Source organism: Xyrauchen texanus, chromosome 28, assembly GCF_025860055.1.
Source record: "Xyrauchen texanus isolate HMW12.3.18 chromosome 28, RBS_HiC_50CHRs, whole genome shotgun sequence".
In the NCBI taxonomy this organism is placed as follows: domain Eukaryota; kingdom Metazoa; phylum Chordata; class Actinopteri; order Cypriniformes; family Catostomidae; genus Xyrauchen; species Xyrauchen texanus.
This window is the reverse complement of record NC_068303.1, coordinates 41,391,823-41,413,809: the sequence shown is the minus strand read 5'-3', so window position 1 is coordinate 41,413,809 and position 21,987 is coordinate 41,391,823. Positions and strand designations below refer to the sequence as shown.

At 38.6% G+C, this 21,987-nt stretch overlaps 1 protein-coding gene across 1 annotated transcript; it reads left to right on the top strand.

The window, feature by feature from the left end:
• The first annotated feature begins 2,596 nt into the window (after nt 1-2,596).
• On the top strand, nt 2,597-21,931 carry rars2 (arginyl-tRNA synthetase 2, mitochondrial). The gene is made up of 20 exons (XM_052095928.1): nt 2,597-2,800; nt 2,884-2,957; nt 4,020-4,122; nt 4,236-4,319; nt 4,559-4,656; nt 4,792-4,847; nt 6,093-6,176; nt 7,810-7,886; nt 8,042-8,200; nt 9,942-10,048; nt 10,188-10,283; nt 10,396-10,456; nt 10,537-10,613; nt 12,024-12,148; nt 16,056-16,123; nt 16,402-16,511; nt 16,832-16,927; nt 20,148-20,222; nt 20,446-20,509; nt 20,779-21,931. The coding sequence occupies exons 1-20, from the start codon at nt 2,765-2,767 to the stop codon at nt 20,863-20,865; spliced, it is 1,737 nt and encodes a 578-aa protein (XP_051951888.1). The 5' UTR covers nt 2,597-2,764; the 3' UTR covers nt 20,866-21,931.
• The last annotated feature ends 56 nt before the right edge of the window (nt 21,932-21,987 follow it).

The window sequence follows — 21,987 nt, the reverse complement described above, 5'->3', positions numbered from 1 at the left end:
AAACCCCCTTGAAACCAGCAGACTTTGACTTCTGAGATATCCATTAATGCTGCACGATTGATTGAATTAAGATTGAAATCACAATATGGCTTTGTGTGATTACTAAACAAGGATGAGTTTTTTTAAGTCCAAAAATGTTTTGCAAGTACAAAACAACCTATTTTCATATCAATCATCACGTAAAAATATTTTGTATGTATCTTTTACTGTGCCGCTTTAAAATTTTGGCCCGTCATGTTCAGTAGAAATTATTTATTGTTAAAACAGTGAAAAGGCTTTTGTACCGCTTTGTACATTTTTAAAGCATAATATCCATGTAATACAGTGATCTGATGACAAAGTAAGGTAAGTGGCAAAATATCGCTGTCTTTTTTTGTTGTTGTTAAAATCGGTATCGGCCAAAAACATATTTCCTGCTGCCAGCCAAATATGTTATGGGTCAAATATTGACAGTGAAATATTTTCCCCACCAGACTTTACGCGAAATCCTTCTGAATAACCTGTAATCATTATAACATCTCACACAATGGAAAGTGTAGAACGGCATGGTGACTTTTATTTTGAAGACTTCAAGATTACAGTAGCTGGTTTAATAGGAATATACAGGTAAGAGTAGGTGCAGAATTATCTGAGGTATATATAGTTGAGAATGGAACTCCACAAGGTAGTGTATGTAGCCCATTATTATTCAATATTATGATTAATGATATATTCTCAAATACTGACCAGAAAATTGGGAAATCCTTGTATGCTGATGATGGAGCATTATGGTTTAGAGGTCGTAATGAATTGTATGTTAAATCAAAAATGCAAGATGCAATTAAGGAAGTGGAAAAATGGACAAATAAATGGGGATTTAGATTATCAGTGTCTAAAACACAAGTCATATGTTTTTCAAAAAGCATAAGATCACACCTGTATCCTTAAAATTGTACACTCAGCCTCTTGAGCAAGTGAAAGTTATTAGATTTCTTGGGATATGGTTTGATGAAAAGTTGACATGGAAGATTCATTTGGAAAAAATGGTTAATAAATGTAAAAAGATTGTTAATATCCTACGATGTCTATCAGGACAAGCATGGGGAGCAAGCAGGGCATCATTACAAAATATATATTGGGCACTAATGAGGTCTGTCTTTGATTATGGGTGTATAGTATATATGTCATCAGCAGAGTCTAATGTCAAAGCATTGGATGTCATGCAAGCTCAGGCTCTAAGGATATGTAGTGGATCTTTTAAAACATCCCCAGTGTCTTCTATGCAAGTGGAAATGGGTGAGATGCCTTTGAGGATCAGAAGGATACAACTGATGTTGGCATACTGGGTTAATGTGAGGGGACAAGTTGATAGCCACCCAGCTAAAGCTATCTTAAAAGACTGCTGGGAACACAGTAAGTCCAATTACAGAAGTTTTGGGTGGATTGGTGATGTGAAAGCTGAGAATATAGGGTTATATAAGTTACAGTACTGTTCAACGGTTTCAGTCCCTCCTATTCCTCCATGGTTTTTCCCTATACCAGATGTAGATTTAGGCATTCATAAGGAAATCAAAAATAAATCAAAGGAAGTAGCAGTGAAGGATATTGTTAATTGTTATCTGGATATGCATTTTTCTGAATATACATTTATATTTACAGATGGTTCCAAGGATCCAAAGACAGGACGTGCTGGGTCAGCAGTATATATTCCAAAGAATGGGGTAATATGTCAGGAAAGAATAACAGATGATTTATCAGTATACACAACAGAGCTGGTTGCAATTTTGTTGGCCCTGGAATGGGTAGAGGGAAATGATTTAAATAACTCCGTGATTATATCTGATAGTTATTCAGCTTTAGAAAGCATGAAATCTGGGAAATCTATAAGAAATGATATAATTCATAAAATATGTATGGTTTTACATAAGTTAAATGTAAAGGATTTAAAAATTAGGTTTCTTTGGGTACCTGCACATGTTGGAGTGAAAGGGAATGAGGAGGTTGAAAAACTTGCAAAACAAACACTAAAACATAATAGAATATTACAAGTTCCATATAGCAAAACTGAAGCTAAAATATTAATTAAAGCATATGCAAGATCAAAATGGCAGGAGTATTGGGTGGATCAGGATAAAGGGAGACATTTATATAATATACAACCAGAAGTGGGTATAGGAAGGATAGAGTGTAGGAGTAGAAGAGAGGAAAGTATAATTACACGGTTAAGAATAGGACACACAGGGCTCAATTCTTCATTGAAATTAATAGGGAAACATCCAACAGGGAAATGCCAACATTGTACTCATTCAGAAACTGTGGAGCATATTTTATTTCAGTGCACAAAATACAGTCAAGAAAGAAACCAGCTTTTTCAGTCTCTCAGAATGATCAATCAGAATAATTTAACAATGCAAGGTTTATTAGGGAAAACATCTAGTAACATTTATCACTTTGTTATTAAGTATCTGAGAGACATAGACTTAGACAAAAGGATTTAAATTTTTTTTTTTTATTTTTTTTTTTTTTAGCTAAGTTCCAATATCTCTTGATTCACACTCCAGCCCAGTCGGTGGCGGTAATGCACCGTTAAGTTGGTTTGCCAACCGCCATAAAAAAACAAAAGAAGAAGAAGAAGATTACAGTAGCTGACTTCAAAATGTTCAAACTCACGTCCCGACAGGCAGAGCCAAGGCACCAGAGAAACAGAACAAATCAATGACACTTTAACATCATGTAATGTCTTATATTAATAATAATAATACAGCTGTTATATCAATACATAAACATGGCTTGCTTCTTCAGGAGAACTATCGCGCTGCAGGTAAACGTATCAGGAGACCCTTAATGAAAGAATAAACGCTGAAGTATTAAAACATGAGCTCAGTTTATGTTCTTGTTTTGCAGCTTGCACGGATTTGTGGACAGTCTGAGTCTGTTTTTATTCCTCTGATCTCTGCAGTTCCTGTGTCAAAGAAACAGTAAGATCAAAAATACTCAAAGTACTGTTTCTTTAGCGATGTTCACTCTCTTTTTTATTTAATTTGATCAGATTTCTGTCCTTTGTGTGTCATTTCCAGCACATCTCAAATTCTGTCTTGTGTTTAATTCAGTTATGTGCTGCAAATGACATTTTTAACCTTTATTAAATGTGTCATGTGTCCTAAATACACACAATTAAATCCTATTTTCCCCCTTTGTTTGGTATTTCATGCTCCTCACACTCTTGTCCACTTGATTAACACTAACTCTGATGAAACTTTATTAAGGGGGAAATGACGTCACAACTGTGGGACAGTCGTAATGTTTGATCATTTTCACACAATACATATTGATGTGTTTATTTCACTCCTGGTTCAGATGATCATAGTTTTAAACTTGTAATAATTAGTATTTTCATAGTTTAGTTTGAGAGTCTGAAGACTAAAACTGTCAAATCTATAAAAGATAATATAGTCTAAATATCTAAAGCATTAAAGAAACTGTTAAGTACCACAAATAAATGATAAAGGCCTGGTAAAATGTTCTTCTGTCAGTTTTAATTTGACTTTCAAAAATAAAAAGTTGAAATGTTTTAATAAAAATCAACACCTGAGACATGAAATTGCTCATTGAAGAAGCTGAAGAAACACTCATATTCTGTAGATAACACTGCATTGTTGTCATTAATTTACAGAGTGCTCCACTTGTGAAATGCTTTGAATTTGAAACAGACAATTAATGTTTCATCATCATAACAGTTGTAGTCTACTTAATGTACATGAGTATGAAATATTCACACATGAACAAAGCCCGATGATCATATTCTCCAGCATGATTGTGAATATGCGCTTCAATGAAAGCAAAGAAATCTGACCTTTTGTTCAAAGACCTAGAAATAGTGCTGAAATATTTCTTCTTTATTTCACGTCCTAGCTTTTTGGTTTCTTCTACATTTCTCAGAATCTTACATTGTTTATAGTAATTTCCAGGTTTAAGTTATCAAAGTTATTTTTGCTGATTGTCTGTCATTGTCAAACTGGATGTGTATTTTGCGATCTCAGGTCGACGGCTGATGTGCGGGTCTCAGTGAATTCTCTGGTGCAGATTGGAGTCGTCATACCTGATGGAGATCTGCAGATGATCACTGACACACTCGTCAAACAGGTGAGCTGGCAGAGTTTGACTGTTGTCAAGTCACATAGATATATTATAATCTACTTTTGTATGTTCATTGATGAATCAGACAGCGATTTTATGTTTGTGATGCTCCGCTCTAGATAAAGCTGGACGGCGTTGTTGATGAGGTCATTGCTGGTCGAGGAGTGATTCACTTCAGATTAAATAAACTGATCCTGGCACAGGTAAACAAACACAAAACCCAGCAAGGACATATTCAGATCATATTTCGCCCCAACATGAAGCCTACTTTTGGGCCGTTTCGGACCAATTCTCATTACTGTCATTTTCACTCATCATTAATATTGGTGAAACTTGATACGAGGTTAACTGATGAAGGTGCAAAGGGGTTTTGGGAGCAGTTTGCATGTCTTTGCTCTAGTCCTCCTGGATATCAAGATCTTATCGTCATCTTCTGTTACAGAAACTATTAAAGCAACTGCATTTAGAGCCTGAGACGTTTGGGGTGAAGAGTGAACTTCTGACTCATCTTCAGGGTGGCAGGACGCTTGTGGAGTTCAGGTTGGTTTATAGAGGTCCTCTCTGTCCTGTTATGAACATCTAGAAGAAATACTGTACTTCACACCTCATGTTAAATGAAGTGTCTGATTCCACAGCGTTATGCTGTAAATTGAGTAACTGTTTCTTTGGTTATAGTTCTCCAAACATCGCTAAAAAGTTTCATGCAGGACATCTTCGCTCCACAATTATTGGTGAGGTCGTCACTCACTTCCTGCTAATTCCTGCTAAGTTGTGTTGCATATGGACATTTGTCAATAAGTGAATAGAAAAATGTATTTTGCATGTTAATGGTTATGTTCAGAATGGAACACCGCGTTCTGCTTACGGCATATTGTGCAGAATACCTGTTATACACTGTCTAGTATTCTTACCGCTTAAATTCTGGTGGCAGGACTGAAGCACACAATACATTTAAGCATACATTGTAAGTCACTCATATGGGGTACCATTTGAAAGTCCACATATGTCTCATTTCTGCTTCCACCACTGTTTCTGTAAGCCCCAAATAGCCACAAACTCCATTATCTGTGAGCTTGCTTGGTAGAAACAAATTTGCAGTCCAGCAGAAAAAGCATGATAAACAAGTCATCTACAAAATATGATGATGATTTCATCAACTATTGACGATGAAACGTTATCTTCGCAAAGCTTAGGATCGCAGCTTTCCAAAGACACCTTGATTGAGCTCCATTCAGAGGCCGAGATATTCAATCCAAAATAGACTGGGTGTCTATGGTGCGAGTGCTCAGCTGCGTTAAAGCACCACCTACATTTCAGATCTGTATGTTGTGAAGGAAGGTGATAGAGGAAAATCTAATTTCCTAGTACTTGCTGTCATCAAGTGTAATGAAATAAGGCTTTTTGCAGTGAGATAGAGCAAACAGAACCAGAATTACATGCTTTCAAAGATCGGGGGAAAAAAGAAATAAACTAGATAGGTACATTTCCTGAAGAAAATGTGAGTGGTGCTTGGAAACAAACTTATGGCCAATTTATAAAATGTCACAAAAATCTTAAAGTGTCTTGAATTTAAATGAACTAAATGCAGTTCAAATACTTAAGTCATTGTTCTAGCTCCATAGCAATGTAGCAAAATAATTGTTAATGTCAATGTCACGTTTACTTATATAACACAATTAAAACAACAGTAGTTACCACTGTGCTGCTGTACAACATCAAACATAGTAAGAACAAGAAATAAAACAAAAGAATAATCAAATAATAATTGGTAAATATTGTTGGTCATCCGTTATTCTGTGCACATAGAAAATATGCATACTCTATACTACAGAAATATTAAGCGTAGAATGGTAGTATGGTAGCTATTCTGAACATAGCCAATGCGTTTACCTGAATGTGTAAGTAGTTTTCCCTGTCACCAGTAGAGGGAGTGGTCTGCATATACAAGATACAAACTATATGCCCATTTTTCATAGGAAACTTCATTGCCAACCTAAAGAAGGCTTTGGGGAAAGAGGTTATTCGAGTGAATTATTTGGGTGACTGGGGAATGCAGTTTGGTGAGTTATCTCTGAACTTGAATAACCTAGTGAAAGTGAAAGCCTAGTATTCAAGTTGGTGTGCAGTTGATGTGACCATGTAAAGCAGTGACGGCAGTGTCCCCCAGTATGACATGCTAAAACTATTTTAACATCATTTTCAAGTTTTTACAAGCTATGTGAAATATAGTTTTAAAATAAACATTTTCACATTACAGGACTATTAAAGCTAATAGGAAATTAAACATTTTGATAAAATATAAAAAAAGTTTGTGGATGTTTCTTCAACTTCAGACACTTTTAGCCTCGTGATTTTCTAGAAAGTAAATCCCTTTAAAAACATTTAAATCAAATGAATCTATACATATTAGGCCTTTGAAAAGTAGCAAAAATAAATAATGAAGGCTTGGTCAAAAGTTTCCAATTCAGTTTTAATGAGATAAAAATGGAAAGAGTTTAAATCTGTTTCAATAATCATCAGGTGCAAAGTTAGCTGTCAAACCTGTTTTCTGTTATTGCCTGCCACATCTCTGCTAGTGCCTTCAGTCCAGCTGTGGGTTCATCAACCGTGAGCCACCCATCATAGATGTTTTGCCCCATAAATCCCCTGGTGATTGAGCAGCGGCCACATCTCCCTGCACCGCCCTCAGCTGGACTCCAGATCCTGATAACACTGCCTCCAGCCTCAAGGAGATAATGGCGATCACAGAAGGAAATTTCAACCACTGACCTAGATCGACTTCCATCGTCCAATCACTTTCAGACATTCGGATTGTTCTGATTTCGCACGGCCCCTCCCCTTTTAGAAAAGTAATTGAAGTTCCTCTGAGGAGCATGGTGGCCTTTGTTTGCCTTAGTCTACACATCTCTAGGATCTCCAGACTTGATCATGCCACCTGAACCATTCTTGCGCCATGGCGTTCTTGCACCCAGTCAACATATGCTGCAGATATGCGCTTTGGGCCTCACAGAGTAGACAATTCTCCTCTTTGTCATACCACTGAGACAAATTTCCAGGCCTTGGAAGGGTGTCATAGGTGAATGTTCTTGGAAAACTTAGCCTTGCCAAGGGTATCTTCCACAGGTCAACCCACCCCAAAGCCCTATTAGATGTTCCCTTCCACACTGTCCAGTGCCCTTGCTGCTGCTGGCTGACTGCTCTAATCGTATACCCTTCCTCTTCCATTCTAGATACTTCTGTAACTACCATCGATTTACTTTGCATTCCGGAAGCTGCTGACCACAGTTTGGGAGCATTCCCCCATCCATCCTTGCCACTGCCGCTACAGTGATTTCACATCAAATATCATCAGGTGATGGTAAAGTGTAAATTGGTAACACTGGGCCTTGGATTTGCCTGGGACATGACAATGATCCATCTTATCCGGTCCCTCTTTCAGCTGCTTCAGAACCAACCTTGCCATGTGTTTAATAAAAATCAACCCCTGGGACAAGAAAGTGCCCAGAGTTTAAGAAACATCCAAGTATTTATTTATAGCACATGTATATTTTGTCCTATTATCTTGATGTTATAAATGACATATTATTTTTCAATTACTCCAGTCCTGTATGGGTGTGACTCCCAAAATCCTGCCTGTCATAAATAAGATGGATTTTGGTGGATGGTTATTAAACTTTTTGAGGGCTTTTGCAGGTCTTTTGGGAGCAGGCTTTGAACGGTTTGGATCTCAAGAGAAACTGAGAGCACACGCCCTCCAGCACCTATTTGAGGTCAGTTCCTTAATTGAGTTTGGTTTATAAATCTCCTGCACTGGCCCAGTCTGGAGATATCTGAACCACACTCCGCTGTCTGTAGATGAAGTGATGTGTAGCTTTGTCACATACACTCTTTTGAGCTGTATTTGTTCATGTTGTGGACTGCACAGGTGTATGTTCAAGTGAACCGTGAGGCCAAGTGTGATGAAAGCGTGCGTTTGGCTGCTGCAGAGTTCTTCAGACGTCTTGAGCAGCATGAGGATCAGGCCCTGTCACTGTGGAAACAGTTTCGCGAGATCACGGTTGAGGAGTACAAACGCATCTATGAGGTACTGACAGCTCATATCAGCAAGATAACTGAAGAGTCTTTTGTGCTGTGCATCATGTAATCAAATGGGTCATATTTAGATTTTTTTGTAGCATTTCTCCTCTGCAGGCCACTGTTTTATTCACCAAAAAGTAGTTTTTCATGACAATTTTTCACCCTTTTTTACTCTTAAAATAAAAGGGAATGTTCACCCCAAATTATTAGTGAACAGCTGGCTTAAATTTCAGTCTGTTTATCACACAAAATTATGATATGGCTTAAGAAGACTTGGAATAAAGTGCATGAGTTGCATGAACTTATTATTTACCTTTCTGGTGCTTTTTATCGTCTTTGGAGCTTGACAGATGTGATCGCTATAAAATGTCATTTTATGGCAAGAGCTGCATAGAGATTGGTGTTCCACAGAAGAAAGAAAACAATGAGGATAGAATGGCAGAATTGTAATTTTTGAGTGTACTATCCATTTAAACGGGCCATTTTTGCCATTGTACATTTAAGACTTTGAAATTGGATTGCTTACCTTTTTGTGTGTGAAATACCCTGATGAGCCAACACATTATGACCACCTGCCTAATATGCTGCTGGTCCTCTGCGTGCTGCCAAAACAGCACTGAACTGCTGAGGCATGAACTCTACAAGACCCCTGAAAGTGTTCTGTGGTATCTGGCACCAAGACATTAGCAGCAGATCCTTCAGGTCCTGTAAGTTGTGAGATGGAGCCGCCATGAATCGGACTTGTTAGTCCAGCACATCCCACAGATGATTAATCGGATTTGGGGAATTTAGAGGCCAGGGCAACACCTTGAACCCTTCATCATGTTCCTCAAACCATTCCCGAACAATGTGTGCAGTGTGGCAGGGCGCATTATCCTGCTGAAAGAGGCCACTGCCATCAGGGAATACCATTGCCATGAAGGGGTGTACCTGGTTTGCAACGATGTTTAGCTAGGTGGCACGTGTCAAATTGACATCCACATAAATGGCCGGGCCCAGAGTTTCCCAGTGTACTCATTGGACCTGATGACCTTCTTCCACTGCTCCAAGGTCCAGTTCCGACACTCGTGTGCCCATTGTAGGTGCTTTCGACATCATGAGCACTCTGACCGGTCTGTGACTACGCAGCCCCAAACGCAGCAGGGTGTGATGCACTTTGTGTTGTGACCCACTCCTCCCGTAACCATCATTAACATTTTCTGTGATGTGCCACAGTAGACTTTCTGATGGACCAGACAGGATAGCCTTCATTGCCCTCACCCATCAATGATTTTGGGTGCCCAACACCCTGTGGCCAGTTTGTAGTTTGTCCCTTCTCGGACCACTGTCGGTAAGTACCCGGTAATCGCTACTAGGGTAATCGCCACTGCTGACCGGGAGCACCCCACAAGCCTTGTCGTTTCAGAGATGTTCTGACCGTCATCTGGCCATAACAATTTAGTCCTGATCAAAGTCGCTCAGGTCTTTACTCCTGCCCATTTCTCCTGCATTCAACACGCTGACTATGAGAACTGATTGTTTGCTTACCATCTAATCTACCCAGACTTTTACATGTGACCTTGTTAGGAGCTGATCAACATTATTCACTTCACCTGTGAGTGGTCATAATGTTTTGGCTCATCGGTGTAAGTTACAATGCTTACTTTCTGTTAAGAGAGTTTCTAGGATATTTTCAGTCAGGAGGCTTGATTTGAGATGTTTTTTTGTGTTGCTGTGAAGAGCGTCTGACAGTGTTAGTCTTCTCTCAGCGGTTAGGAGTTCACTTTGATCATTATTCTGGAGAGTCTTTCCATCAGAGTCAAACACACAATGTTCTGGAGGATCTGATGAGCAAACACCTGTTAAAAACCTCTGAGTACGTTATCTTCTCTCATTCTTTCATGTGACCATTTAACACTGAATATGTGCTGAACTGGGATTTGGTAATAATGTACACATTGGTAACTGATTATGATTGTATTATTGGTCTCTGATTGTGATTTGTTGATGAACAGGAAGGGCACAGGTGTGGTAGACATGTCTGGAGGAGGCGATATGTCATCCTATGCAACATTAGTACGCAGTGATGGGACGTCTCTGTACATCACCAGGTGTGTAACTAGAGCATATCAGTTATATATTATGTTTAAATTAGTTTTTCCTGTTGTTTGGAGGTTTGACGCACATGGTCCCTTTCTCAAAGCCTTTTCCATGTAATTTCAGAGATATCGCAGCAGCGTTGGACAGAAAGGAGAGGTTTGGCTTTGATGAGATGATCTATGTGGTAAGACTGATTGAAATCCCTGCTGAAGTATGTGACTCATTCACTTTCTGTATTCACTCACTCCTCGTGTCCTCTTTTAGACAGATAAGAGTCAATCCGTCCATTTCCAGCAGCTCTTTCACATCCTGTTAGCCATGGGACACCAGTGGGCAGAGAGGTACACTCACTCACTCACTCCCTTAATGCTTTAATCGACTGACAGCACTAAAAGACCATATTTCAATAATTGCACGTAAGCATCAGTTGACGACAGAAATGTGCAGAAATCAACCTCCAGTCCAATCGCCTGACAAGATTCACCTGTTTCAGCTGCATTAATCAAATCCCATGACTCCAGCAAAGATGTCTTTGTGCAGGTTGTTTGTTAATGTCATGAGACTGCTGTTTTCACTGCCTGTCTGACTCCATAAACGTAATTTTTGTTTCTCAAACACCGATTCAGTGGTTATATTTATTTCAGGAAGAGGACACACCTTTTCAAAATATACCTTTATGACAAGTGTTCACAATAAAAAAGTACTCTTGCAATTTGAACACCTACTAACTAAACAACTTCCACTATACTGTGTAATCTCCTGTTCTCACTAGCACTTCCTGGCATCTTTAGAAACCTGCAGAAATAAATGTCAAACACAATTTCACACTTAAGGATTCACACCATTAAAAGCTTCAATTAAATACATTAAAAAGCTCAAAATTATACTTATATCTGATTGGTTGAGCCATGATGGAAGTCATAGAAAAATAGATGATATATATTATATATGGCTAGGTGTCCGTTAAACTATTTTAATGCATGCCATGAATGGAAAGAACCACCCGAATCCTTCCTGAAGTGCATTCAAATAGTTTAATGCGTACCTAATGTTAGATCCTGCTAATCCCGCTAATTTGGAGATCACCCACTCTGTAAAAACTGTGTGAATTTAAATGCACAAATCAGAAATAAAAATAGTCAAGAATATTGAAGGGTTGGCACTCCTATGAACATGTCATATTTAGAGGAAAAAACAGCATTACAGATGTGACAGTAGTGGCACTTGCTTGATGAGGGGAAAAACATCCAAACCGCTTTGAAACCTCCATAATTTGACCTTTGAGACTTTGAGATTGAATTAAGAACAAAAGATTGCACGATTACTAAACTGAAAAAGGCTGTGTTTTATAAAACAGCCTGCATTCAGCGCTTCAGTGAGCACTACGTGAGCGAGTGGCACCCTCTATCGGCGGTGTGCTGAGCAGTGCAGCAATATTAGATGATGTTTATCAAATTACAATTCAAATCAGTTCGCCTCGTCTTGCCTGCCAGTGAAAGACTCATTTATAGTTCCCGCTTTCCTTCATAACTGACTGCCATTTTCTCAGTTTCAGTGTTGGTGTAGTTACTGTGTTTTGCATTTGTATGTCAGAATTATGCATTATACACATTGAAATCTGCAACAAGGGCACATTAGCAATTAGTCCCTTGAAGAAAAGGATTTGGGCAGCTACTTATTTCACTCCTCTGGCTGTTAGCAGCAGATATCACGTGTCAGTTTTTAAGATTGTGTATTTGTGTGTGTGGCAGGTGTCATCACGTAGCGTTCGGGCTGGTTCAGGGCATGAGTACGCGGCATGGAGAGGTGCTGTTCCTGGAGGACGTGCTGGAGGAAGCGCGAAACAGGATGCTCAACAACATGAGACGGTCCACAAGTGAGAAACACTAACATCACCAACATATCGAGAGAGTTTTCAAGAGCAGCATCGATTAATTCCAGAGAGGTTTTGCACACTTTTATTCTCCAGTGTTGGAATTAGCTTAATGAGTTGGACTTTCAGTTAATTAGTTTTGTAATCAAATCTAAATTATTTTATCATTATTTTGAAAAATAGCATTATTCTCAACTGAGAATTAACACAGATTAAACTTCTTAACTTTGTTTTGATTTTGGAAAAAAAAAGCAACACCAGATCACATCTCAGGAGTTCTGTTTAACGTTTCTTTCATGTAAGTTACTTACCCTAACACCATCACCGCCATGACCAGTGGGGATTTCTTTAAGACTGCAAGGGAAGCTCAGCTTCCCCTATAATGTCAAAAAAATAATGGTCAAATATGTACTATTGTGTAAACAATTTATTGACTAAAAATGCGTTAGAACACGTTCATCTCGAAGACGAGTTCGTTCAGAATCAGCTACATTACATGTAGCAGGTCGGCTGACTCGATTTACTTCCCATACATTCCCGTAGCGTCAGTGCATTTCCCTGTTGAAGCCGAGCGTCCATTGACTTCAATGGGGCTGCTCTGAACAGTTTTTTTCAGTGCTCCGAAAATAGACGGTCATTGGATAAATGCTGCGATTATGTCCCGCCCACGGACGCTCAGCGTCTCTGGGGGTGAATGAGGAGTGGGCTGGCCCGGACTCCAGGCTTCCGCGTGATGATTGGAGGATCTGTCGAAAGACTGCATCTCCTTTTGATTGACAGCGAATCTGTACTATAAGAAGTCACTGAAGCTATTTCGCAGCTCAGTCCCATCGCGGATTTCTCAAGTGTAGTCGAAAGACAAACTGCTGCAACCTATTTCTTTATATTTGTTTGGCAAAATTGCTAGTCAATTTGCATAATACATTTCACACAATTATACACCACATTCCTTGTTTCAGTTTTACCAAGTTTAATATATTTTGTTTTAGAGCGTTCGTTCATTCATTCATTCATACAGTAGGCTAGGCTAGCGTTGTACGGGTGAAACTGCGCACGATGGCAGACGGTGCTAATATTGTCGACCTGATTTTGGCGAAGCCATTTGAAAGTCTTCCTTACGAGGAAAAAATTAGAATTAAACAGCAGGGCAGATCAACACCTAAGATTGATTTAGTGCAAAAAATAGGGAAAAATAACAGGTCTTTTCAGCTCTCCTGGTATGACAAAGTTAGCTGGCTGACTGGAAGTGCTGTGACAAATAAAATGTACTGCTGGCCATGCCTCTTGATGAAACCATCTCACGGATGTGTTGTTTGGTCAAAAGTGGGGTTTGGAGATCTGTCTAACTTTGACAGGGCATATAAAAGACATGAAAAGAGCAATGAACATGTGAGTGCATGTGCAAGATTAAGTTGCATGGGCAGGATCAGGGTTGAGCATGCAATCAATGAAGGTGCTCGCATTCAAGTGACTAAACATAATGAAACAGTCAAACAAAACAGGGCCTTCCTAAACCGCCTTATTGATGTAACATCCTTGCTTGGCCGACAGGAGCTGTCATTTAGGGGACATGATGAGAGTAGTGAATCATCCAACAAGGGCCAAGTAACACAATGGGCCAAGGTCGTTTAAGCAGCCTAGCTCTGCTGGCCATTGAGAAGCCACTGGTCAAGTCACTGGAAAAGACGCCTAGTTGGTACGACAGAGTCACAGTGCATTTTCTCGAAAAGGAACGTAGGGCAGAATTTACTTTTAAATAAGTTTATAATGTAGGCCGAAAATGAGCTTCCCCTCTTTGAAAGACCAGCAGCCGCCACTGGCCATGACATAATCTACGCTTTTGTCTAAAACTACACCCTCCTACAGGCTTTTCAGTCACATGATCAAAGTAAAACAATTAGGAAGCACAAAGCGGCCTTTCATGAAACAATGGAAAAGGTAACATACAAATAAATACATAGTGTAAATTCATGACATTTAAAATACCATTGTCCTGAGTTCTTTTGTTAATAATCTTCTTTCTTGTCTGAATGTATTTTATAATGTACAATGTGTACTTGTTTAGCCAACAGCTAGTACACATACAGTGGTGACCCAAAATATTGGCACCCTTGGTAAATATGTGCAAAGTAGTCTGTAAAACGTCTTTATTGTTTATCCTTTTGAACTTTCATTCACAATATTCACAACAATCTAAACTCTATGGATATCAACAACTACAAACACAACACAACTTTTATCAAAAAACAAATATATTTGTCAAATATATGTGTGGCACAATTATTGGCACCCTTTTGGGATGACCATGGCAGAACCTTGATTATTTGTTGTTTTTGATGATTGTTTTGGATCATTGTCCTGCTGGAGCTCATTTTAAGCTTTCTGGCAGAGGCAGATTTAGTATCTGTTGGTATTTGATAGAGTCCATGATACCATATATCCACCATATTTACCTGTGGGCACTGGGTACTTTTCCATATGGATACCTCTTTGTGTGCGCCAAACCCATCTCTTGTGTTTGCAGCCAAAAGCTCTATTTCTGTTTTATCTGACCACCATTTGAAGTTCTTGTAGTGTCTGGCAAACTGAAGATGCTTGAGTTTGTTGTTCGATGAGAGCAGAGGCTTTTTCTTTTGAAACTCTCCCAAACAACTTGTGGTGATGTCTGATATATTTTTTTTTTGACTTTCTGACCCCAATACCCAAATCATTTCTGCAGTTCTCCAGCTGTGATCCTTGGAGATTATTTGGCCACTTGAACGTCCTCCTCACTGTGCGTGGAGACAATATACGCATTTCCTTTTCCAGGCCAATTCTTAAGATCTCCAGTTGATTGGAACATGTTAATTATTGCCCTGATGGTGGAAGCTCAACAACCTGTTGCCGCACATCAGAACTATATCCTTCAGTGTAACCCACTGTAATTGGTTAAGGGAATTTGGCCTGTGTGTTACCTCATATTTATACCCCTGTGAAACAGGAAGTCATGGCTGAACAATTTCATGTTCGCAGTCACGCAGGTAAAAAAAAAAGAAATATGAATGGAAATACATTTCAGATATATTGTAGTCATAATAATTTCTAGGGGTGCCAATAATTGTGGCCAACATATTTGGAGAAAAAATATGTATTTAATAATGAGATATTTCCCCTCATTCAATAGTTTTAATTTAATTAAATGTTCGATTTTTGTGAATTTTTGGAATGAAACCTCAAAAGGATAAATAATAAAGACATTTTTACAACCATTTTGCTCATATTTACTAAGTGATCCACAACTGTATATGAAATTGACAATTTAATTTGGAGGATAAAATGTACATAAATATTCTAATTTAGGTATTTGAAACCAACAAAAAAAAAAGTTCTGAAAGAGAAAACACACATTTGTGTAATTGGATTTAGTCTTGCCTAAATTAGTGGAAGAACATTTCCCCAGATCTGCATACATTTGTTTGAACTTAATACAAATAAATACACATATAAAATGAATACAAATTTCAATTTCATATTTATTATTAATAAATGTAATATTTCAATTCAATATTAAAACTATAGTATTATTTAAAAATGCAGCAGATATACGATGTCCTTAGAAGTGCACTCAGTACATTTGTTCTCATTATAAAAGTAGAACATCTAAAGACATACTGTGTAACATCACGAGCACTCACGTTAAAAGGATATATGATATCAGTAACCTTATAAAAGCTGTTTCATGTGTAAGTCCAAGATGACACAAACACAAAAGTTACTGCACCTTTAACTTCTTTTAACAATCCTGATTGCTACCTCACTTCAAATTCAGTTGAAATTCAGGAATTGTAAAGGTATTCTCAATTCAGTTCTTTACTCACAATCTTCTTGATATCTCATTCATGCGGTTACATTCTTTGTGTTTATTCTGTAGCTTCAAAAGTGCTAGAGGATCCAGAACAAACAGCGGAGAGGGTTGGGATCAGTGCTTTAATTATACAGGTACTCTAAAAGCATGCTGTACTTTCTATTGTACGTGATTCAGGAACACAGCACCCGTTCCTCAGTCTGGGTGACGTTTAGATGTGTGCCTGACTGACTGCATTTGTCACACATTTGTTGTAATCTGTCCTGTCATGCTTGATGTATTATTATATGTTTTTGTCAATGGCACAATCATGGCCCTGTAAATGTCTGGCAGTAATGAAGGTGTGTTTTATAGTCTTGATCAGCCCGACGGCTCTAATAGTGTACTAACTTTTATTGAATGTGTTTGTAAGGACTTTAAAGGGCCTCTGATGTCTGATTATAAATTTGAGTGGGACAAAGTCCTGCAGGCTCAAGGGGACACGGGTGTATTTCTGCAGTACACACACGCCAGACTCCGCAGGTATCAAGATTAACAAACACACGCATGAATATATAGTTCACATTAAAGCATCTATCAGCATTTATTGGGCAAACGTATGTGTACTCCCCTGAGTGCAAGATGATGTCAAGTTTTGGTCCATTTTCCAGAAGGTGAATTTGAAATGTATTTATCTGCTAAAATTTTGTTTCATCAAGGAGCCTTTAGATGGCTTCAAATGAAACGGACAGTATCAAAGTGTAGCTTTTTCTTCAGAGGAGATTTATAATATGTAACGTTTGGTCATTTGAATTCATCTTGCTCTAAAAGAGGTTTTACAGAGGTGTGTTTGTCATCTATAGTTTGTTGAGAACACATGAGAATGAGAAGTACACGTGCTGTGACGTTTCACCCCTCATGGACAACAGAAGTATTTCAATTCTTCAGCACCTGCTCAGGTGAGTTTAAGCTGAGCTTTATTAGTATTCCATACTAATCTATGATATTACAACATTTTATATGAATATTTATTATACAATTATTACGGCTGTTGATTTAAAGTGTTAATTCTGCCTGATTAATACGTTAAAAAATGAATCAAATGAGTCATATCCTGGGCCTTAATAACAGAGTTCCCGCAGGTCCTTAAAAAGTCTTAAATATCTTCAGATATCTTAATATCTTAAATATTAATTCATATTGAAAGTAATGACCAGCATCATTCAATCACTGTCAACCATGTTCAAATAAAGTGATCCATTATAAATGGTGAATGTATGTACTGATGATCATTGTCCCATGTGTGTCAAACATGTTGAGTGATCCAAACATCATCTGCAGCTGAAACTGAACTTTTCATCAGATTTTAGGAGTGAACGCACTTAACTGCATAGAGAGATATAGAATGCTCCCTTGCACCCTATTTAGTGCATGACTTAACCTGTGTGCTGTCTGTCTGCACTGGTCTCAGAACAGTTATAGGAGAGTTATAGGATGCTCCCTTGCTCCCTATTTAGTGAATGACTTAACCTGTGTGCTGTCTGTCTGCACTGGTCTCAGAACAGTTATAGGAGAGTTATAGGATGCTCCCTTGCTCCCTATTTAGTGAATGACTTAACCTGTGTGCTGTCTGTCTGCACTGGTCTCAGAACAGTTATAGGAGAGTTATAGGATGCTCCCTTGCTCCCTATTTAGTGAATGACTTAACCTGTGTGCTGTCTGTCTGCACTGGTCTCAGAACAGTTATAGGAGAGTTATAGGATGCTCCCTTGCTCCCTATTTAGTGAATGACTTAACCTGTGTGCTGTCTGTCTGCACTGGTCTCAGAACAGTTATAGGAGAGTTATAGGATGCTCCCTTGCTCCCTATTTAGTGAATGACTTAACCTGTGTGCTGTCTGTCTGCACTGGTCTCAGAACAGTTATAGGAGAGCTATAGGATGCACCCTTGCTCCCTATTTAGTGCATGACTTAACCTCCAGTGTGCTGCCTGTGTGCACTGGTCTCAGAACAGTTATAGGAGAGATATAGGATACTCCCTTGCTCCCTATTTAGTGCATGACTTAACCTCCAGTGTGCTGTCTGTCTGCACTGGTCTCAGAACAGTTATAGGAGAGCTATAGGACGCACCCTTGCTCCCTATTTAGTGCACGACTTAACCTCCAGTGTGCTGTCTGTCTGCACTGGTCTCAGAACAGTTATAGGAGAGCTATAGGATGCTCCCTTGCTCCCTATTTAGTGAATGACTTAACCTCCAGTGTGCTGTCTGTCTGCACTGGTCTCAGAACAGTTATAGAGAGCTATAGGATGCACCCTTGCTCCCTATTTAGTGCATGACTTAACCTCCAGTGTGCTGTCTGTCTGCACTGGTCTCAGAACAGTTATAGGAGAGCTATAGGATGCACCCTTGCTCCCTATTTAGTGCATGACTTAACCTCCAGTGTGCTGTCTGTCTGCACTGGTCTCAGAACAGTTATAGGAGAGTTATAGGATGCACCCTTGCTCCCTATTTAGTGCATGACTTAACCTCCAGTGTGCTGTCTGTCTGCACTGGTCTCAGAACAGTTATAGAGAGCTATAGGATGCTCCCTTGCTCCCTATTTAGTGCATGACTTAACCTCCAGTGTGTGTCTGTCTGCACTGGTCTCAGAACAGTTATAGGAGAGTTATAGGATGCACCCTTGCTCCCTATTTAGTGAATGACTTAACCTGTGTGCTGTCTGTCTGCACTGGTCTCAGAACAGTTATAGGAGAGCTATAGGATGCTCCCTTGCTCCCTATTTAGTGAATGACTTAACCTGTGTGCCGTCTGTCTGCACTGGTCTCAGAACAGTTATAGGAGAGCTATAGGATGCACCCTTGCTCCCTATTTAGTGCATGACTTAACCTCCAGTGTGCTGTCTGTCTGCACTGGTCTCAGAACAGTTTGAAATGCATCTTATTTTCATCATAACTCCATATAAAGCCTCTGAAAGACACATGTCCCCCTCAGTGTCTATGCTGGTTACGGCCTTGATAATAATAATAATAATAGTAATAATATTTTGTTGACGAACAAACTCAATAATGACAATGACATATTTATAATTAAATATTATGACATTTTTATATTAATATTATTATTATATAATTATAAAAATTACATAATTAAGCTTATTCCTTGTATAAATCTTTTTACTACTGGTATATTAATATTATGCTACAGCAGTTACAACTATATCTATATAACTATATGTAGGCTATTTTAACCATTATAAATATATAATTTAATACAATGTGTACAATTATAAATAATCTTTTACAATAAAATCCTATTTGTTAACATTATAGTATACAGTATATATATATATATATATTTACAGCACTTATTAATATTGGTTAATGTTAATTTCAACATATGCAGTACCAATACATTTTTAACCGTTTAAGGTGTATATGTTAACATTATGTAGAGCAGAGGAGGGCAGGGCCAGGCTGGAATAATGCACACCCATTCCCCAGTCAGCCTGATGGGGCGTGTGAAGGATAAAGGCAGCTAGTGACGACAGTTCGAGAGAGAGAGAATTACAGGCAGCTGCCCTGTATGTGGTTATTTTTGTGTGTTTTTATTTAATTAAATATTATTTATATTGTTAAGCTGGTTCTCTCAAAAAGATCGAGGAAGGCCTCTGGGTCATCTTTTGCCCCCATCTTTTAAAGTGTGGGTGGGGGCAGGGGGCTATTTCTCTATGGGGTCGCGACCGGGGCTCTCTCCTGGCTGAGGAGGCTCCGGATCGGGGAGCAGGTGTGCATCATTCCAGCCTGGCCCCGCCCTCCTCCGCTCTACACATCAGTTCATGTATTATAAACTACCATCAACTAACAATGAACAATAGTATCATTAAAATGAACCAAGATTAATAAAAGCTTTTAAAATAATGTCATTGTATGTTCATGATACCTGATGCATTTATTAATGTTATCGAATAAATTTTTATTGTTACTTCTACTGTTACTAATAATGGTAATAATAATAATAATGTAATGGTAATAATGAAGTAAATTTGAACTATTTTTCCAAATGTAGAAATTCAATCTTTGTAAATGATGATTTTGATGTCTAGAATGAAGCTTTCACCTTTTGATAAAACTGATGTGAGCTTTGTTAACTTGTGTCTCAAGTCTGGCTGATTGTTTTCAGATACGATGAAGTGCTTCTTCAGTCAGCGCGTGACCTGCAGCCCAGACATCTGGTCAACTTCCTCTTTACTCTGAGGTACGCATGCCCACATCTAATGAGCCGTGATCATTCACACTGGATCATGATAGTGGTTTACTCTCTGCACAAAGAACATCACAGTCTACAGAGAACTAGCTGAAGGGCAGGTTGGGTTTAACTGGGCGTTTTTGTTCTGAAAGTCCCAGAGATGGAATTGTCACCTTTGAACAGGTTTGTTATGTAGGCGTGCAGTTCTGATGAGGTTTAACTGTGTTTTCAGTCATCTGGTGGCCTCGGCCCATCGACAGCTGCCTGTGAAGGGAAGTTCTCCAGAGGTGGCTCAGGTAAACACCCCTATGTTTGAAATGTCCGTCAAATCTATTGACCCTTTGCTAAGCCCCACTTTATAAATGTCATTGACCAGTCCTGCTGTAGTTTTTAGCTTAGAATAGGGTCATTAGTGAATATTTTAAGTCACAAGTAAAAAATAGCACATGATCATGAAATGATGTTTAAATTCAATTATTCTCAGGTGCTGTACAAGGTAAAACAAGCCAATTTAAATGTGCACTTTGTTGCAGTCTCTGAATGATTGTCTTTTGTTTCTACTCAGGCCAGACTCTGTCTCTTCAGCTCTGTCTGCTCCGTTCTGGCCAATGGCATGAGGATTCTGGGTATTACACCTGTGGAGAGAATGTGATGTTCTTTTAATTAAAGGAACAGTTCTCTTAAAATTGAAAATACTATCATTTCTTTATCACCGTTCCGTTGTTCCAAAAACAATTCTGCTTTTGTGTTCCACTGAAATAAAAGTGTATTGTTTGAAACGACATGAAGGCAAGTAAATAATGACAGAATTCTACACTGTCTGGCCCAAAAAAGTTGCATGCTCTAATATTTCGTCGGAACATCTTTAGCTTTGATTACGACATGTATTTTTCGTGGCATTGTTTCAACATCCTTATGGAACATCAGAACATTTATTTCCATCCAGAGTTGCCGAGACCTTGTATTGATGAAGGGTGCATCACTTCATGCGCTTTCCTTCTTACCCTGACGTGCCCATCGCTTTGAATAGAGTAAATCTGGCCTCATCAGACCACCTTACCTTTTTTCCAATCTTTACGCTCCCTAGAAAATTAAAAGTTTTTTTTGTCTTTCTTGTGGCCACACGGCTGTTTAGTCCCAATCCTGTAAGTTCTCGTGCTGTTGTTCATGTGGAAATGCTCTTTCTTTCACTATTAAACATAGCCGTGAGTTCTACTGTCCATTTTTCAGATGTGACCTCAAGTGTTTTAGTGATCATTCTAGATTATTTCTGCCCACATTTCTTCTGTGAAACTGACGGTTCACCACTATCCTTCCTTTAATAAAGCGTTGGACAGTTCTTAACCCAGTTCCAGTGATTTGAGCAATCTCATTAGTTGATTTCTTTACTTGATGCAGATCAATAATTTGCCCCTTCTGAAACACCGTAACATCTTTTCCACGACCTTGGGATACGTCTTCCGACATGATTGTTTAAGAAATGAGAAGCTACACACTGCATCAGTAAGAGTCAAAAGAATTATTGTCAGCCGAAACATATTAATTACTGCAATAATGATCCAATCATAGACTCTTAACTGTCTGCTTATTTAAATACAAACTATGACTTTTTTTTGGCCAGCCAGTGTAAATTCATTATATGACTAAATATGTAAATTATGTGTCAATGATAAATCTGTTTAAAAATGTAGAATCTTTGTGTTTGGCTAACATTTTTATTGGCCATATTTAAATTACATTCAGTATGTTTGAAATGTGCTATAAAAACACTAAG

Excerpts from the sequence above, each read along its gene's own strand:
- rars2 (XM_052095928.1), top strand. The coding sequence starts at position 2,765 with ATGGCTTGCTTCTTCAGGAGAACTATCGCGCTGCAG. Across the intron at positions 6,177-7,809 it reads TGACTGGGGAATGCAGTTTG|GTCTTTTGGGAGCAGGCTTT; the intron begins GTGAGTTATCTC and ends GGGCTTTTGCAG. Across the intron at positions 16,512-16,831 it reads ACACACGCCAGACTCCGCAG|TTTGTTGAGAACACATGAGA; the intron begins GTATCAAGATTA and ends TGTCATCTATAG.